Here is a 17,388-nt window from a genome sequence, read left to right as displayed (position 1 = left end):
TTGAGGGCATGATGGTCTTTTTCATGCAAAACACCTGGTATTAGTGGTCTGGGCAATTTAAGTGTTCAATAAATATTTAATTAATTGGAATAAGTAGAGGTTTTTTGTTTATTCATGATTCTGCTGTCTCTCAAGTTACCTATTTCTAAGTAGCAATGGTGACATCTGGTGGTAAGAGTTGGAACCAAAATCTTCAAAGTACAGTTTCTCTGTCAGGATTTTGGAGGAGAGGATGGGTCAGGTAGGGCAAGCCTCTTCCCTCACAGATAAGGAAATGCTACTCAGAGAGTTTCAGGAACTTGAAATTTAGGCTCTGTCTCCATGTAAATCGACAGCCCATTGTAACATACTTAATAGGCTAGAACAAAGCTTAATGAATATAAGGATTTTAAAGCTCTCCTGTGTCAAATAAAATGGCCAGTTATTATATACTTGATCCTGTTTGAAATAAAGAATTTGCTTTAAGCAAGGGAAAAGTTAGAAAATTATTCCTGAATTCAGCAGTGATAAATGGTTCTAGGTTGGAGGTCAGTGCCCACTTGGTCCCTCAGAGGAACCCAGCAACAGGTCCTCTCTAGTATTCTGAGCTTCTTCTTCTTCTTTTTTTTTTTTTTTTTTAATTTATGTCCCACCTGGCTAGACATACAACATATCAGAGATTACCTGGTTTTTAACACCAACAATCTTTTTTTACAGATTTATTTTTATTTATTTATGATAGACATAGAGAGAGGCAGAGACACAGGCAGAAGGAGAAGCAGGCTCCATGCCAGGAACCCGACGCAGGACTGGATCCCTGGACTCCAGGATCGCACCCTGGGCCAAAGGCAGGCGCGAAACCCCTGAGCCACCCCAGGGATCCCTGTATTCTGAGCTTCTTATAATGGCATTTGGTTTTTTTCTTGTCCCCAGTGTAAACTGAAGTGGCACAGACTAAAATTTTATAATGTGAGGAGGAAATGCCATCTGCCTTTCAGCTAGAGTGACAGCTAGAGGCCTTTCATACCTGTTAACTAAACTCAGCCCACACATGACTGTACTTACTGTCTTCCCCACTGGTGCCCCTTCCAGGTTCACCCATCTCTGTCAGTGACACCCTCCATTTCCTTCTGTCATGCTCTGGGCTCAGACTCTTAGAAATGTCTTCCCTTCCTCCTCTGTTATTATCACTGTTGAACCACTTAACCCAGTCTGGCCAGTTTTTCATAAACAGAGTCTTTCAGATTTGTCTTTTTCCATCTGTTGCTACCACTTTAAACATAGGCCTTTCATCTATTCTGTGACCTAGTATAGCAATGCCAAAAACCTGTACTCACCACTGCCTCCAACACCTTTGCTTATGCTGCACTGGTTTCCTGAATATTCCCTTTCCCCATTCCCAGACAAGTCAAGTGCATGCTATAAAGACCTACCCCAAATTCTACTTCTTTTTTTTTTTTAATTTTTTTTTTTTAATTTTTATTTATTTATGATAGTCACAGAGAGAGAGAGAGAGGCAGAGACATAGGCAGAGGGAGAAGCAGGCTCCATGCACCGGGAGCCCGATGTGGGATTCGATCCCGGGTCTCCAGGATCGCGCCCTGGGCCAAAGGCAGGCGCCAAACCGCTGCGCCACCCAGGGATCCCTCAAATTCTACTTCTGGTAAAGCTTCTCTGAACTCTTATAGGCCACAGTGAACTTTCCCTTTTCTCACATCTTCCTATAATGAGTTGGAAATGTATGATCCACTATGATAATACTTTGGTACACTGCTTTGCTGTATAGTAAATGCTTAAATACTCTATTCACGGTATTTAAGAGTATGTAGTTCTTCACAAAAATGCTGAGGTATGTATTACCCTGACTTGATCAACAAGGATATCTATAATTTACTCAAGGCCGTATAATTGAAAAAGTGGCAGAGCACAAACCTAGAGCCTTGATCACACGGGGAGACTTTGTGATGGAAGGGAAGGCAAGTACATAATGTAGTAACTGTTCAAGAAATACTTGTTCTTACCTTCACTTCCACCTTCCACCACACACATACATATATTCATTCCCCATTCAGGTCCCAAGTCCCATGTTTTTTTCCAATATACCATAGCTGCTTTGTCCTCAGATTTCTTCATTTATGCAAATTCTCAGTATTTGCTTTGGCCTTTATGAGAAGAAAGATGAAAAAATTCTCTCAGTCATAGCCTTTACTGTGAGGATGGTAAATCAAAAACTAGTAGTACACGAGGCATTAGGGACCTAGTCAACAGGGAGAAACCAATAATTACTGAGACCAGGTGATTCATCCACGTGTTTTTGAAAGACCATAATAGAAGCCAAGAGTGAGAAATTTGGGGTAAAATATATTATTACAGTCAGTTGTGCTGAAGGCTCGGAGGAGAGCCAGGGTAGATCTCATTCTCCAGAGAGGTCTTTGGCACTGAGGACTAGTGAATCTTAGCAGAACATTGAGTTTTCTAATAAAAATCAACATATGATGAGTGAGATCACCATATGTACAAACACATCTTAGATGAAATAGGCCCACGGATAAAATAAGGATTGTAGCCAAAATGGTGTTATGCTAAACACAATGTACTGGGAGGAGTGTATGAGAGGCTGATAGACAACAAAGCCCAAGTCCATGGTGAGTTGAAGAGGCAGAACTGACGGTATATTCAACACCTTTCAGCAAGAAGGATCTTGCACCTAGAGAAAATGAGTGATTTTTACTGGGGGTGGGGGAAGGAGAGGGGCTCCTGATTGTGATGAGAAATATTTTTATAAGACTTAATATTAGGTAAAAAATATCTCAAGGCAGTTTCCCTCTGTTTGCTCTAAATCCATGCTCAATATCTTTCTGGTGACTCTTTTGGCTTGGTGGGTGTCTGATTCTAGGAAGGGAGGGACTCTGGGTATTCCCTAATGTAAACTAGTGGCTTAGTGTTCTGGTTTACATGTCAATCACTTAATAGCATGACTGCTGTCAAGATTAGCCCCAAGAGACATTTATAGTATAATGACCAAATCAGATTTTGGACCTAAAAAAACAAAATCCATTAAGTGGAGAGGTCTGAAATGTGTAGAGCCAAATGAAGCCTTAGTTTTAAGCTGCAGCAAAGCTTACTTCCATTGTGAGGCAAAACAGGTAAATATGTGATAGTACACCTAAAGAGTATTTCACAGTTTACAAAGCACTTTCATGATTTGATTATCATGGTAAGAAGAGTACTATTATTTTAGGAAGAAAGTTGAGGTTTGTGACTTATGTCAGAGTTAAAACCCAGATACTCTTCTGATCATTTATTCTATTCAACTTTCTCATAGTAGTAAGAGTAGGATCACTGCTTGTGTTATATTTATTTATTTGTGGGAGAGCATATAATTTCAGTGTGGGAAAACCTATTTGGTGACCTTATGATCATTTAAAAAGTAAATAGGCATACGTAAAAGTCCTAATTTAAAGTTGGAGCCATGGGAAGAACCTAATTTAGGGATTAGAAAAAAGAGCAGTTAGGTCCACACAAATCTGCAAAGGATTTTTTAAATTTTATTATAAAATATACATAACAATTCAGTGGTACTAAGTATACTTAACAGTTACCACCATCTGTCTCCAGAACTTTGTCATCATCCCAAAGAGAAACTTAATACTCTCTAATCCATTTCCCTCTTCCCCTGACCACCTCTCTTCTACTTTCTACAAATTCGCCTCTTCTAGGTACCTGATGTAAGTGAAATTAGACAATATTTGTCCTTTTATGTGTGGCCATTTTCACTTTAGCATAATGTTTTCAAGGTACATCCATATTGCATGTAGCATGTGTCAGAATCTCCTTCCTTTTTATGGCCGAATAATAATTCCACTGTGTGGATAAAGCACATTTTGTTTATCCATTCTTCTCTTGATAGACACTTGAGTTGTTTCCACCTCTGAGCTACGTGAATAGTGCTGCTATGAACATTGGTTTACAAGTTCGTATTTTGCTTTCATATTTGGGGTCTATACCCAGAAGTAAAATTCCTGGATCATATGGTGATCCTACGTTTAACTTCTTGAGGAACTGCCACTTTTCTATAGTGCCTGTACTATTTTATATTCCTACCAGCAATATGTAGGTTACAGTTTTTCCACATCCTGATCAACACTTGTTATTTTCCATTTTTTTGATAATCATCTTAATGAGTATGGAGTGGTATCTTATTGTGATTTTGATTTGCATTACCTTAATGGGATGCAAAATAAGTGATGTTGGGCACCTTCCCATATGCTTACTGGTCATCTGTATATCTTTTTACAGAGGAGGAATCCATTCCAGTCCTTAACCTATTTTCAAATTAGGTTGCTTCATTTGTTGTTGAGTTTGCTCAACTGATTTTTCAAAGGTTCAAAAGCAATTCAGTGGAGGAAGGATACCTTTCAACAATGGTGCTGGAGCAACTGGACATCCATAAGCTAAGGAGGAGGTTGGGGGAAAACCTCAATCATACAAAGATAATGTCCAATCATGACATAAAACTCTTAACACTTTTAGGAAATCAGAGGGAAAATCTTTGGGATCCAGGGGTAGGCAAAGAGTTCTTATAAAAGCATGATCCAAAGAAGATTGATAAACTGAACTTCATCAAAACCAAAAACTTTTGTTCTGTGAAAGCCCACATGAAGAAAATTCAAAGACAAGCTACAGATTGGAAGGCAATATTTACAGGCCGCATGTCCAACAAAGGACTGGTATCTAGAATATACAAAGAATTCTCAAAACTCAACAGATATGGGGCAAAAGACATAAATACCAAAAGATAGACAGCAAATAAGCACATGAAAAAAAATGTACTATATCCTTGCCCATCATGCATATTAGAATCACAATAAGTTATCACCACAGACCTACTAGAATGACTAACACAAAATAGTAATGGCATCAAATACTGGCAAGGATGTGGAGAAACTGGATCACTCAAGGTACAGTTGCTAATGGGAATATAAAATGGTACAGCCACTCTAGAAAACAGGTTGGCTATTTCTTACAGAACTAAACATGCAGTTGCCATACAACTGCACTCTTGGGATTTATCCCAGAGAAATGAGAACTTACGTTCACACACGCAAAAAAACTACATAAATGTTTGTATCAGCTTTATTCATAATATCCCCAAACTGGAAACAGCCCAGAAGTCTTTCAATGGGTAAATTGTTAAACTGGCATATCCATACCATGGAAAACTACCCAGCAATAAAAGAACAAATTATTGATACAACTTGGATGCCTTTCCAGAGTTCCTCCGAGGAAGAAAAAAAAAATCAATCCCCAAAATTTAGGTATTGTATATTTATATAATGTTTTTGAAATGACAACATTTGAGAAAAGGAAGACAGATGAATGGTTACTAGGATTTAGGGGCTGGGAGGTTGGGGAGGGTTATGGGTGCGGTTATAAAAACCCAAGAGAGGGATCCTTGTGGTGAATGAAGTATTCAGCATCCTGCCTGTGGCAGTGGGTATGCAGACCTACACATGTGAAATTGAATAGGGCAAAATACATCACCAACAGGAATACAAATAAAACATGAATAAGGTAGGTGGATTTTATCCGTGTTAATATTCTGCTTGGTATGGTCTGGTACCACGTCTTTGTGCATGTCTACGGAGTGCATATCTTCTGAGCAAAACGAAAGAAAAGCAGCTGAGATGTCTGGACATTTTCAAATTATAAAGAAAGGCCTGGATAAATATTTGAAGAGCTTCCTTGGATCTTCTTTCATAGGAATTTGCCTCCCACTTCCGTATAGCCCTGAATAGAGTAGTAACTTATGCTAGGCAGTGTCTAAAAACAAACATGCAAGTGTGTACTACGATGAAGATAAACTATATTCATTATTTTTAAAAGTCCCCCAAAATGCAAAAATAACAGCACTGTAATTCCACCACCCAAATATAACCACTTTCTTTTAATATTTCTATGTATTCCTCCCAGTATTCTGTTTTTAAAAATACAGATTTAGGGGATCCCTGGGTGGCTCAGCGGTTTAGCACCTGCCTTTGGCCCAGGGCGTGACCCTGGAGTCCTGGGATCGGGTCCCGCGTCGGGCTCCCTGCACGGAGCCTGCTTCTCCCTCTGCCTGTGTCTCTGCCTCTCTCTCTCTCTCTCTCTCTCTCTCTCTCTCATAAATAAAAAATAAAAATCTGAAAAAAATAATTTAGCAATTACTGTTTTGCGTCCTGCTTTTTTCCACTCACCTTCGCAACACTATTTCCCCCCACATTTTTCAAAGGCATTCTGAATGCGCTAAATTTCGCAGTGGGATCATTCACTTGTCAGCTCCCTTGCAGGACAGCTGGCCGACGTAACTTTTAGAACGTGTTCCAGAAGCGGATGACTGAGCCAACTTTTAAGTCTCAGGTACAGGATGCCTTTTCCCACCCAGCCACCGCTCCTATTCCCACACCTCCACAACCTGAGCCACGGACGCCGCTGCCACTTTTCCGGCTTCCGAGGCCCCCTCGGCCTCCGTAGACGCGTGGCGGCGTCACGCACACAGCGATGCTGGTTTCCCTGGTGACGGTTGCCAGGGCAGCGCGAGCCGGCGTCCGGAAGAGGAGACAGACAGTGCCTCTCTGGCCTTAGACGTGCGGAGCGGAGTGACCGCTGTAAGTGCGGGGAAGGGCAGAAGGTCCCAGGCTGAAGCCGGGAGAGCCCGCAGCTGCTGGGAGGGCCTGGACCGGAGTCGGAGCGCGCAGGCTGGCCGGGGGCGCTGCCTGCCTGGCGACCTAGGTCTCTCCCCGCTGCTTCTGTGCATCTCCGCGTACATCCCCCTCGCCTCTCCAGACATTCGCTTAGTTTCCGTATGGTAGAAGGGCTAGTGAGGTGCAGACGGTGGGTCACCTGCCCAAGTCACACAGGAGGAGGCATGGCCAGAACTCCGACCCAGGTCGGCCTGACCAGCACCCTCTTCTGGTGTCTCTGCTACGGAGCCCCGCCGCACAGTACTGAGAGGACAAGCGGGAACTAAGCGACTTGGTATCCGCTTCGCGCCTATTCCCGATTCAGGGCCAGCCCCCACGGGACCGACACCCGGACGAGCGAGTCCCCTCAGAGCCGGATCCCCGCCCCACCCCCACCCCATCCCTGCCTGACCTGCAGTCGGTGTACAGGGCTCCCAACGAGGAATTTCTTGGGCTTCTCCTCTCCACCCGCGGGCCCCAGGCTGTTGCTGGGAATACTATAGGAGAACATAATAAAAAAGAAGCAGAGGGAAGACGGAGGCTGGTGGGGCAGAGGAGGCTCAAGCCTGGAGGGGCCTCAGCCCTTCCTCACTGGTCTCTGTCCAGTGCTCAACTGCCTCTGGGACCTTTGCTTTGCTACATACAGGAAGTAGCCTACTGGGTGGGTGCCACCTTCCCCATCCCTTGGCTCCAAGGCTTTCCCCGAACCGAGTTCCTTCCATGCATACTTAGCTTTAACTTAAAGAAAAAATAATAATAATTGGCTTTATTTCTTAGAGCAGTTTTCGATTTACAGAAATATTGAATAGAAAGTTCCTATATAAAAAAAAAAAAAAGAAAGAAAGTTCCTATATGCTCCTCCCTTTTCCCCATGATTAACATCTTGCATTGGTGTGGTACACTGATACTACTGATAAAGGTGATGTCGTTATTAACTTAAAAAGTCCGGAGTTTTTTTTTTTTTTTAATTTTTCTTTTTTCAATTTTTTATTTATTTATGATAGTCACAGAGAGAGAAAGAGAGAGAGGCAGAGACACAGGCAGAGGGAGAAGCAGGCTCCATGCACCGGGAGCCTGATGTGGGATTCGATCCCGGGTCTCCAGGATCGCGCCCTGGGCCAAAGGCAGGCGCCAAACCGCTGCGCCACCCAGGGATCCCAAAAAGTCCGGAGTTTACATTAGGGTGCACGCGTGTGTGTGTGTTGTACAGTTCTGGGTTTTGCCAAATGCATAATGTCAAGTATCCACCACTAAAGTATCTTACAGAAGAGTTTCATTGCCCTAAAAACCCCTTGTACTCCACTGCTCATGCCTCCTCCCCTCCCACCAAGCCCTGGCAACCCTTAGTTTTTTTTACTTCTCTATAGTTTTGCCTTATCCAGAAAGTCATGTAGTGGGAATCATACAGAACGCAGCCTTTTTATTTTATTTAAGATTTTATTTATTCATGAGAGACACACACACACAGAGAGGCAGAGACACAGGCAGAGGGAGAAGCAGGCTCCATGCAGGGAGCCGGCGGGACTTGATCCTGGGTCTTCAGGATCAGGCCCTGGGCTGAAGGCCTGCGCTAAACCACTGAGCCACCCAGGCTGCCCAGAATGCAGCCTTTTTAGACTGGCTTCTACACTTAGCAATATGCATTTAACTTTCCTTCATGCTTTTTCATGGTTTGATAGCTCATTTCTTTTCATCACTAAACAGTATTCCCTTGTGTAGTTGTATCCATTTGTTTATCTTTTCACACACTGAAGGATATCTTTGTTACTACTCATTTTAAGTAATTATGCATAAAGCTGCTATAAATATTCACTTATAGGCTTTTGTGTAGACAGAAGTTTTCAATTCATTTGGGTAAATATGATTGTTGGATCATTTGGTAAGACTATGGTTAGCTTTGCAAGAAACTCCCAAGCTGTCTTCCAAAGTGGCCTGTACCATTTTACATTCCCACCAGCAATGAATCAAATTTTCTGTTGCTTCAAATACTTGCCAAGACTTGATGTTGCCACTGTTTTGGATTTTAGCCATTCTAGCAGGTGTGTAGTGTTATCTCGTTGTTTTAATTTGCAATTCCTAATGACATATGTTGAACATCTTTTCATATGCTTATTTGCCATCTATATATTTTCTTTGATAAGATACATATTCAGATCTTTTGCTCACCTTTTAATTGGGTTGTTTTCATATTGTCAAGTTTTAAGAGTTATTTTGTATATTTTTCATACTGTCCTTTATCAGATATGTGTTCTGCAATCAAAGTTTTTCTTACAGACTGTGGCTGGTCTTTTCATTCTCATAACAGTATCTTTGGAAGAGTAGATGTTTTTAATTTTAATGAAGTCCAACTTACCAATTTTTTCTTTTGTGGATCATGCTTTTGGTATTGTATCTTAAAACTCATCTCCAAACCCAAAACCATCTAGGTTTTTTCCTATATTTTCTGAGTAGTTTTATTGTTTTTCATTTTACATTAGGTCTATTACCCATTTTGAGTTAATTTTGTGAAAAGTATAAGGTCTGCATAGATTCATTCTGTTGAATGTGATGTCTAGTTGTTCCAGCACCATTTGTCAAAAAGACTATTGAATTGCCTTTGCTTCTTTTCAGTTGACTCTATTTGTCTGGGTCTATTTCTGGGCTCTCTCAGTTCCATTCCATTGATCTATTTGTCTTTTCTTTCCCCAATACCACACTGTTTGAATCTCTGTAGCTTTATAAGAAGTCTTAAAGTTGGGTAGCATCAGTCCTCCAATATTGTTTTTCTCCTTCAAAATTATGTTAGCTATTCTAGGTCTTGTGCCTTTTCATATAAACTTTAGAATCAGTCTGTTAGTATCCACAAAGTAACTTGCTGGGATTTTGATTGGGATTGTGTTGAAGCTATAGGTCAAGTTGGGAAGAACTGACATCTTTTTTGTTGTCTATCTTGTTTTGTTTGGGGGGAAGAACTGACATCTTAACAGTAGTGAAGTCTTCCAATCCATGAACATGGAATATTTATCTAGTTCTTCTTTGATTTCTTTCATCAGAGTTTTATAGTTTTCCTCATACAGATAAATCTTTTACATATCTTGTTAGATGTATACTAAAGTATTTCCATTTTTTATGTGAATGTAAATGGTGTTACATTTCAATTTCAATTTCTGGTTGTTCTTTGCTGGTATGTAGGAAAACAATTGACTGTTGTTTATTAACCTTGTGTCCTACAACCTTGCTATAGTTGCTTATTTGTTCCAGGATTTTGGGGGGGGTTCTTTTTTCTTTTTGTTGATTCTTTGGGATTTTCTACATAACAATCATGTCATCTGAGAAAACATGACAGTTTTATTTTTTTCCTTCTAGTCTATAATAGTTACTTTTCCTCTCCCACTGCCAAAAGCAGGAGCAGATTTTCCTCTGATTTTCACAGTGAGATCTGGTAGGGTTCCTGGGGGTAAAATTCATAAAAGTATGGTCTCCCAAAGGACTAGACCCCTTGGAGTTTTAAAACTGCAAGCTAGTCCACTCTGAGCCCCCAACAACTCATCAGTTACAGGTTAGTGTTTCTACTGATATTGACTCTAGCTGCAGGCTTCTGCTCCCAGTAAACTGTGATTCTCTGTATTCACCTGACTCTCCAGTTTTCAGGGAATACTTTATCCTATGACCTCAATTGGGAGTTCCACTGATTTCCAATTGTTGATATTTAGTTTACATTTTTTCTTATTGTGAGGATAGGAATGACAACTTCTAAACTCTTTACATGTCAGAGGTTCTGGTCCGTTTTAACTTTTGAAACTCTCTGCGCCTCCACTTCTACTACTTAAGTCCAGAGCAAGTAAAAAGACCCTGGTCATGCCCCAGAGCACCATGTGTAGAAAGCACAAATGTTATTAAGGTGTATTTTTAAAGATAATGCTTGTCTAAACATTTTTTACAATTACTTATGAATAGCATGTTCACAGATACAGCTGGTTACCAAAGAGGGTTGGACTAAGAAAGACCAGATTCATTCATTTGTCACAGAAATATTTACTGAGCACCTACTGTGTGCTAAATATTGTTGCAGGTCAGCAATACAGCAATGAACAAAATAGATTAAAATATGCACTCCTAGGCAGCTTATATGCTAGTTGGAAAACAGAAGTGGTAAACAAGTAAAATGTCCTGTATATCAGATGGTTAAAAGTGTGATGGAGAAAAATAAAGCTGGGCCTGGGAGAGGGAGTTTAGAGGGTAGAAGCAGGAGAAAGGAATGCAGTATTATTAAGTAGGGTGAGCAGGGAAGGTCTCCCTGAGGAGATGCTCTTTGAGTAGACATCTGTCTACCTGTCTGGCAGTGGACGAGAAAAGTAACCATTACAGGTTGGAAAGGAAGAAATAAAACTATCTTGTTCTCAGATGACCTGATTGTCTATGTAGAAAATCCCAAAGAATCAACAACAATAATGAAAATCCTTGGGAAGAACATTCTAGCAGAGGAACAGCCAGCACAAAAGTCTGTGAGTTTGATGTATCCTTGATAATAAAAGAGGGATTGGCAAGGAACTGGATTACATGAGGCTGCATTTTTATGCTGAGGTGGACATGGTCTGACCTACTTATTAACAGGGTTACTCTGGCCAATGTGTTGAAAAGGGATTGGGGACAAGGGTAGTTGTAGAGACAGGAGTTAGGAGGCTACAATAAGGATCAGGAGGTGGGAAGTGTTCAGGTACTGGGTATATTTTGAATGTAGACCAAGAGAATTTGCTGATGAATTAGATGTGCACAGGGAGTAGAGAGCACTGATCATTAGAGGCATTTTTCATCTTGCCACAGAGCCTTGACACATGCTGTCCCTCTGCTGCCCTAAATGATCTTCCTCTACTTAACTCTTACTCATACTCCAGGTCTCAGCTCATTTCCTTGGAATTGCTCTCCTGGATTTCCCAGACCATGCCAAACTCTCTGATGGAGACTCTCAACACATGTATCTCCTTCAGAGCATACAATGATCATTTTATGCTTTTTTTTTTTTTTTGGCAGGTGAAACAATTTTATTTCACAGTTGTCTTTAAAACCACAAAGACAAAAAAAAAAAACCACAAAGACACTATGTTCTTCATATAAAAACATTAGTACAGATAACTATACTTTCTAGAAAATGATTATATAGACCCTCTCAAAGAAAAATGCACGCCATTTTATGGTTCAGACAAGTTACTTGGGAAAAACACATCTGGACCGATTCCTAAAACATACCAGAAGACCACGCTGCATCTTTTGGTTCAAAGTATAGATTACTGTCATCAGTAAGGGCTCCTGCATTCTTACATATTTGATAATACACATATAGACTGGTTTGTGACTTAATGCTCCATTGGTTCATCAGCCTTTTCTGCAGGTTCATCAGCAGGATGAGCAGGCTGTGCCTTTCTCTGTGGTCTTTATTCAAGACCTTCCAGGAACGGAGATACATCATCAACATCATAAATCGTAAACTCCAAGTCTTTACCAACAATTCCAATGGAAACATTCTTTGTAGTTAGGTCCTGTTCTGCAGGAAGTGTCTCTCGTAAGGCACGCAGACCATGTTTAACCAGCTCATTCAAATTGCACTCCATAAACCCAGACATATGTCTCTCCAAGTAAGTACGAGCTGATTGAGAACAGGCTCCAATGGACATGGCTCTACAGTCAAAATAGTTGGCAGACGGACAGGTTTGGAAAATGTGAGGGCCCATATCATCATAACCAGCAATAAGCAGTCCAACACCATATGGTCTCCGGCCATACCATTGTGTTGGTATCTGGGTCTTGCTTCCAATTAGAGATACAAGACGAGACACAGGAAGAGGTCTGTCAAATACAAATCTGGAATCCAAACACTCCTGGTGCATAAAATTACATAACAGTGTAGCATCAGCAGTAAGTCCCGCAATTGAGATACCAATATAGTTATCAACATGAAGAATTTTCTTCTGATGAGCTGCAAGCTCTGACTGTGCTCTCTTCAATGCAACCAACACTGCATGGGTTTTTGATTTCAGACCAACTGTGGCTGAACCTTGTTTGACAGCTTCCATTGCATATTCAATTTGATGAATCCTGCCCTGAGGGCTCCAAACAGGGACATCATTGTCATACTGGTTGCAAAACATGATTCCAGCGTGGTCCCGCTGCGGCCTCCAGCAGAGGTGGCGGCTTCAGGAGCGTGGCCCATTTTATGCTTTTTTATGTGATCATTTGATCAATGTCTGTCTCCTCACCAGACTGTAAGCTCCACAAGGAGAGAGATATTCATAGCTCTTTGTGCAATACCAATAAATATTTGCTGAGTGATCTATAACCCACATCTAACAGGAGCAAATGAAATCAAGTTGAATGTCTTAAGTGCTGTTTGCTCTAAGGCCAAAATTGCTGCTGTAGTTCCTTTATTCATTCATGGCACAAGTGTTAATTTAGCACCCACTGCATACCCATGCTGGCTTGTACTGCAGAGACCAGATTAAGAGATGAACATAACAGTTCCTACCTTGAGAATAGGTAGAAGGTGACAGAAAATCTTCCATTCTTTTATTGGACTCCTCAAAATATAAACAACAGGCATACCTTTGGTCCTGTTTTTAATATACACCAGCCACATTGTCATGAAGTAGTCGGGAATCAAGCAGGGCCAACGAGTGTTTTTGAAAACTTGAGCTTAGCACTATTGTTATCTGCTTTTAAAAAATACGTGTTTTCCTTTCTGCTTCCTGGAAATCAGCATCCCCCATGGAGATCTATGTTGTCTTTGGTCATAGGTCTACCTTGACTTGTAATTAAGTTGTTTAGGAAGAAGAGGAAGAATGTGGTCTGGGGCGCATGCGGTCCGCATGCCAGGAGGTCCCTGGCATCCACCCTTCCACTGCCCCTATCTACAGCTTCCTGCTCCCATCACCTCTGCCCTTCTCAGCCCACCGTGCCTTTTTGCTCAGACTTACCCATCTGTCCCCATCTCTACCCTCTGCTCACCTCTCCGCTCCTGGCCATCTCTTCTTCCTCCATTGTTCCCTTCTCTCTCTCTCCCACCTCCTCTCCAGCCTCCTGCTCACCTTCTGCCCACAGTATTTTGTCCCCACCCAAGTCTGGGACAGCTGAAGCTCCACGTCAGGCTGCCCTTCTGAGCCACCCAGCATCTCCATGTGGAAAACCTAGGGAATCTCAGACTCAGCAGTGCCTGGCACCAGGCTTGCCTGCAGTTTGGAAAGGAGAAGGACTCACCTTCTCCCCAGCCACTCAAACTCAAACCCACTTGACTCTCCCTCTCCTTCTAGGTGACACACTTGCCACCCATATCTTCCATTTGTCGCCATTCCTGTTCCCCCTTCTCCTCCCCACTGCCACAGCCTTGACCAGGTTCGGGACCATGTTCCTTCCCAGAAACATCCTCCCATCTAGGCTTCTTTGCCTCCAGCTTTGTAAAATGTAAATGTGATCCTGTCTGCACCCTCCAAACATCCCCAACATCCTCAAGATGAAGTTCAGGCTCCTTAGTTGGGCCAGATAAGGCCTTTTTTCCAGTCCCTCCCCAAACCTCTGCCCTGCCCTCTGGCCATCCTGAGCCTTTCTCAGTTCCCCACACTCATCATATTCTCTCTGCAAATGTTCTTTTTCTGGCAGGACAGCCCTCTGCCCCCCTAACTCCTGGCATCCCACCCCAAGCCCGTTTCTTTAGCACTCAGCTTCAGGCTGACTGGGATGCTACCTTTCCTGCAGGTCTCCTGAGCCTCTCAGACCACTTATCTCCCCTTATTCTCAGGCCTAACTCATCAATAGACTTACCTGGGAAACCTTAAAAATAGATGCCCAGGCCACAGCCTGGACCAACAACATCCAAATCCCCACTGGTGGCCGGCATAGCACAGAGCAATGGCCTGGGGACTGATGGAGACCAAAGGTGCCCTGTCAGTGAAGACATGCTGTCTCCCACAGGCTTGATTGGTTTGAGGACACCCCATTTGGACACCCCGTTTCATATGAGGAGAGCAATAATAAGAGCTAAACGGTCAGGAGTGCTTCTGTGCCAGGTGCTGTAGCACACAGTTTTCATGCATTCTTTCATTTACTCCTCATGTCCACTCTGTGAAGTATATAATGATTATCAACCCATTTTACAGATGAGGAAACTGAAGCATAAATTAATTTTCCCAGGAAACAGTGTGTATCTGAGAAGTACCTGTTCCCCTGGAGACTTCAAGTACACATCAGGAATAAAAAAAAGAAAAAAAAACTCAGTCATTCATTTTTTTAAGTTTTTTTTAAAAATTTAAGTATAGTTGGTACAATGTAACATTCATTTCAGGTGTACAATATAGTGATTTGACAACTCTATATGTTATGCTGTGCTCACCACCGAGGGCATAGCCACCATCTGTTACCATACAGCACTATCAAAATATCACTGTCTATATTCCCTGAGCTGTACCTTTCATCCCGACTTTTTCGTTCCATAACTGGAAGTCTATACCTCCTACTTCCCTTCACCCAATTTGGCCGCCATCTACCCCCTCCTCTCACAACCGTCAGTTTGTTGTCTGTATCATTCATTCCTTTTTTCTGCTTCATCATTGAGCACCTGCTACATTCATTCAATGACAATTCTACAAATAATTGGAGGCCCATTCTTAGCAAGATACTGAGAATTAAAAAATAAGACATGAGACCTCTACCCTCAAGAGTCCTCTTAGTAAAAGGAAGGAATAGAAACAAAGTCATAGATAATAATTATAATACATTGGGGTAAGCTTAGTGATTAAGGGACACCCAGAGGAGTCTAGGGAGTCCACAGAGTGCCCCCAGGGGAATCCTAAAGGCTAACCAGGAGTTTAGGGGAACTGGAAGGGGTCAGGGGGATAAAGCCTGGGGAGGAAGGCATCCCAGGATGGTAGAGTAGCTGAAGCATGTCTCTGAGATGCCTCAGGCTTGAACATTAGGAGGAGTCACAAACCTAAACATGTGCCAAGACTGATGGAGAATGAAAGGAGGTGAATCCAGCAGTTATAAGAGAAAGAACAGCATTTACAAGCAATGATACCAGGCAGCTGATGTGCTGGCTGCAGCATCTGGGAGTGAGTAGGTAGGGATGGTGTTGAGTTGAAAGAGCTTGGCCTGCCCAGGGGGAACTCTCTCTGTCCAGCAGCTGCTATTCATGCAAGGCTATGAACCCAGCATGGCCAGACTTGTAAACTTTAAAAAAAAAGAAACTGGAAATCTGGATTTAATTGAAATCTACAGATCTTTGAATGTTGCCAACAAATTCAAATCCTTATAGTGCATTCTGTGAAAGTTAAATAAATAAAAATGTGGGATGAATGCCACCCTTGGGCGAGCCAGATTGCCCTCTGTGAGTCCTGGCAGGGTCTTGGAGAGATAGGACCCACTTATATCTGGTTTTAGAAAGGTCCCAAATGGTCATGTGCAGTATAGATCAGAGGTAACAAGATAAGAACCAGGCAGCCAGAGACATGAGGGGCACCAGGAGGGTACTGGGGTGAGCAGGCAGGAGATAAGGTACATAGGAGTTGACCTTGTCATATGAAAGAGTGGCTGGGGGGGCTAGAGGCAGCCATGTCATGGGGCTGGGTCACTGTAGGCCCAGAACCCAGGGAAAGCTTTCTGCTGATGGGTCATAAGAATGACTGTGAGGGACAGGGAGCATCTGAGTGCGGGGCAAGTGGAGGAGAAAGGGATTACCTAAGAGAGACCACCAGGAAGTGAGAAAAAAATATTTTGTTCCTTACAATGCATAGCTGACAAAATATCCACACACACACAAACACACACACACACACACACACACACAAACACACCACCCTCACTTTGCATTTGGCCCTCACAGCACATCTATGGCCTCCCTGTCATCATTTCTTGCTTACTGAAGAGGGATTGAGGCCCAAAGAGGTCTAGAAACACTCTAGACCCACACAGAGCCAAGTTCACCCTGAACCCCAGGGCCAGGCTACTTGTACAGTAACCCGGACAAGCAGTGTCCAACACCCAGGCTGCGGCCTGACCAATGACATCAGAAGCTCTGGGTGTGGGACCCAGGCACCAGTATCTTTAAAGCTCCTCAGGTGGTTCCAGTGTGTCGCAGGAGTGGAAATTGCTGCTTTATATGCTAGTCACAGCCTCCAAGTTGACCCAGAATGATTATTAATAGCTCTTCCTTTCATTCTCCAAGGTGACCCAATTTGGAAAATGAAGTATATGACTGTCCCTTCTTATAACCTACAAAAATAGGGAATCACGGGATAAATTTATTTTTAAACTCTTTAGTTACATTTTCAAATAATTGGCTCAGTAGGGTTTTCTTCAATCTCAAGACTCCCTTTTTAGGTGAAATTCCCCTAAATTGGGTTGGCAAGCTAAGGCCCATAGTCCAAATCTAGCCCACTGCCTGTTTTTGTAATAAAGTTTTATTGGAACACAGCCACACCCACTCATTTCCGGCTTATCTAGTGCTACTTTCTGCTGCAACAGCAGAGTATAATACTTGCAACAGAAACCATATGGCCCACCAAGCCTAAAATATTTACTATCTGACTCTTTACAGAAAAAGTCTGATTTGCCTGTTTATAACATTGAGTCCAATTGTTAAGTTATATTATATACCTGGGTGTCCCAAAAGATGGATTGGGAAATTGAATGACTAAGGTCAACCCCACAGGCATTCAGCCATGCC

The 17,388-nt window shown here is 42.3% G+C and overlaps 2 protein-coding genes across 2 annotated transcripts in view; one reads left to right on the top strand and one right to left on the bottom strand.

The window, feature by feature from the left end:
* The first annotated feature begins 6,565 nt into the window (after positions 1 to 6,565).
* CCDC13 (coiled-coil domain containing 13) overlaps positions 6,566 to 17,388 on the top strand; it is a 53,586-nt gene continuing 42,763 nt past the window's right edge. The window contains exon 1 of the mRNA XM_041734436.1: positions 6,566 to 6,626. The gene's annotated coding sequence lies outside the window, so the exon portion shown is untranslated. The remainder of the gene's footprint in view (positions 6,627 to 17,388) is intronic.
* LOC121478949 (proteasome subunit alpha type-1-like) lies at positions 12,113 to 12,826 on the bottom strand. Its single transcript, XM_041734441.1, has one exon. It carries the CDS (start codon positions 12,824 to 12,826, stop codon positions 12,113 to 12,115), a length of 714 nt encoding a protein of 237 aa, XP_041590375.1.

This window comes from Vulpes lagopus, chromosome 19 (genome assembly GCF_018345385.1).
Source record: "Vulpes lagopus strain Blue_001 chromosome 19, ASM1834538v1, whole genome shotgun sequence".
NCBI lineage: Eukaryota > Metazoa > Chordata > Mammalia > Carnivora > Canidae > Vulpes > Vulpes lagopus.
Note: the sequence above shows the minus strand (reverse complement) of the source record. Positions and strands in the feature narration are given on the sequence as shown.

Excerpts from the sequence above, each read along its gene's own strand:
- LOC121478949 (XM_041734441.1), bottom strand. The coding sequence starts at position 12,826 with ATGTTTTGCAACCAGTATGACAATGATGTCCCTGTTTGGAGCCCTCAG.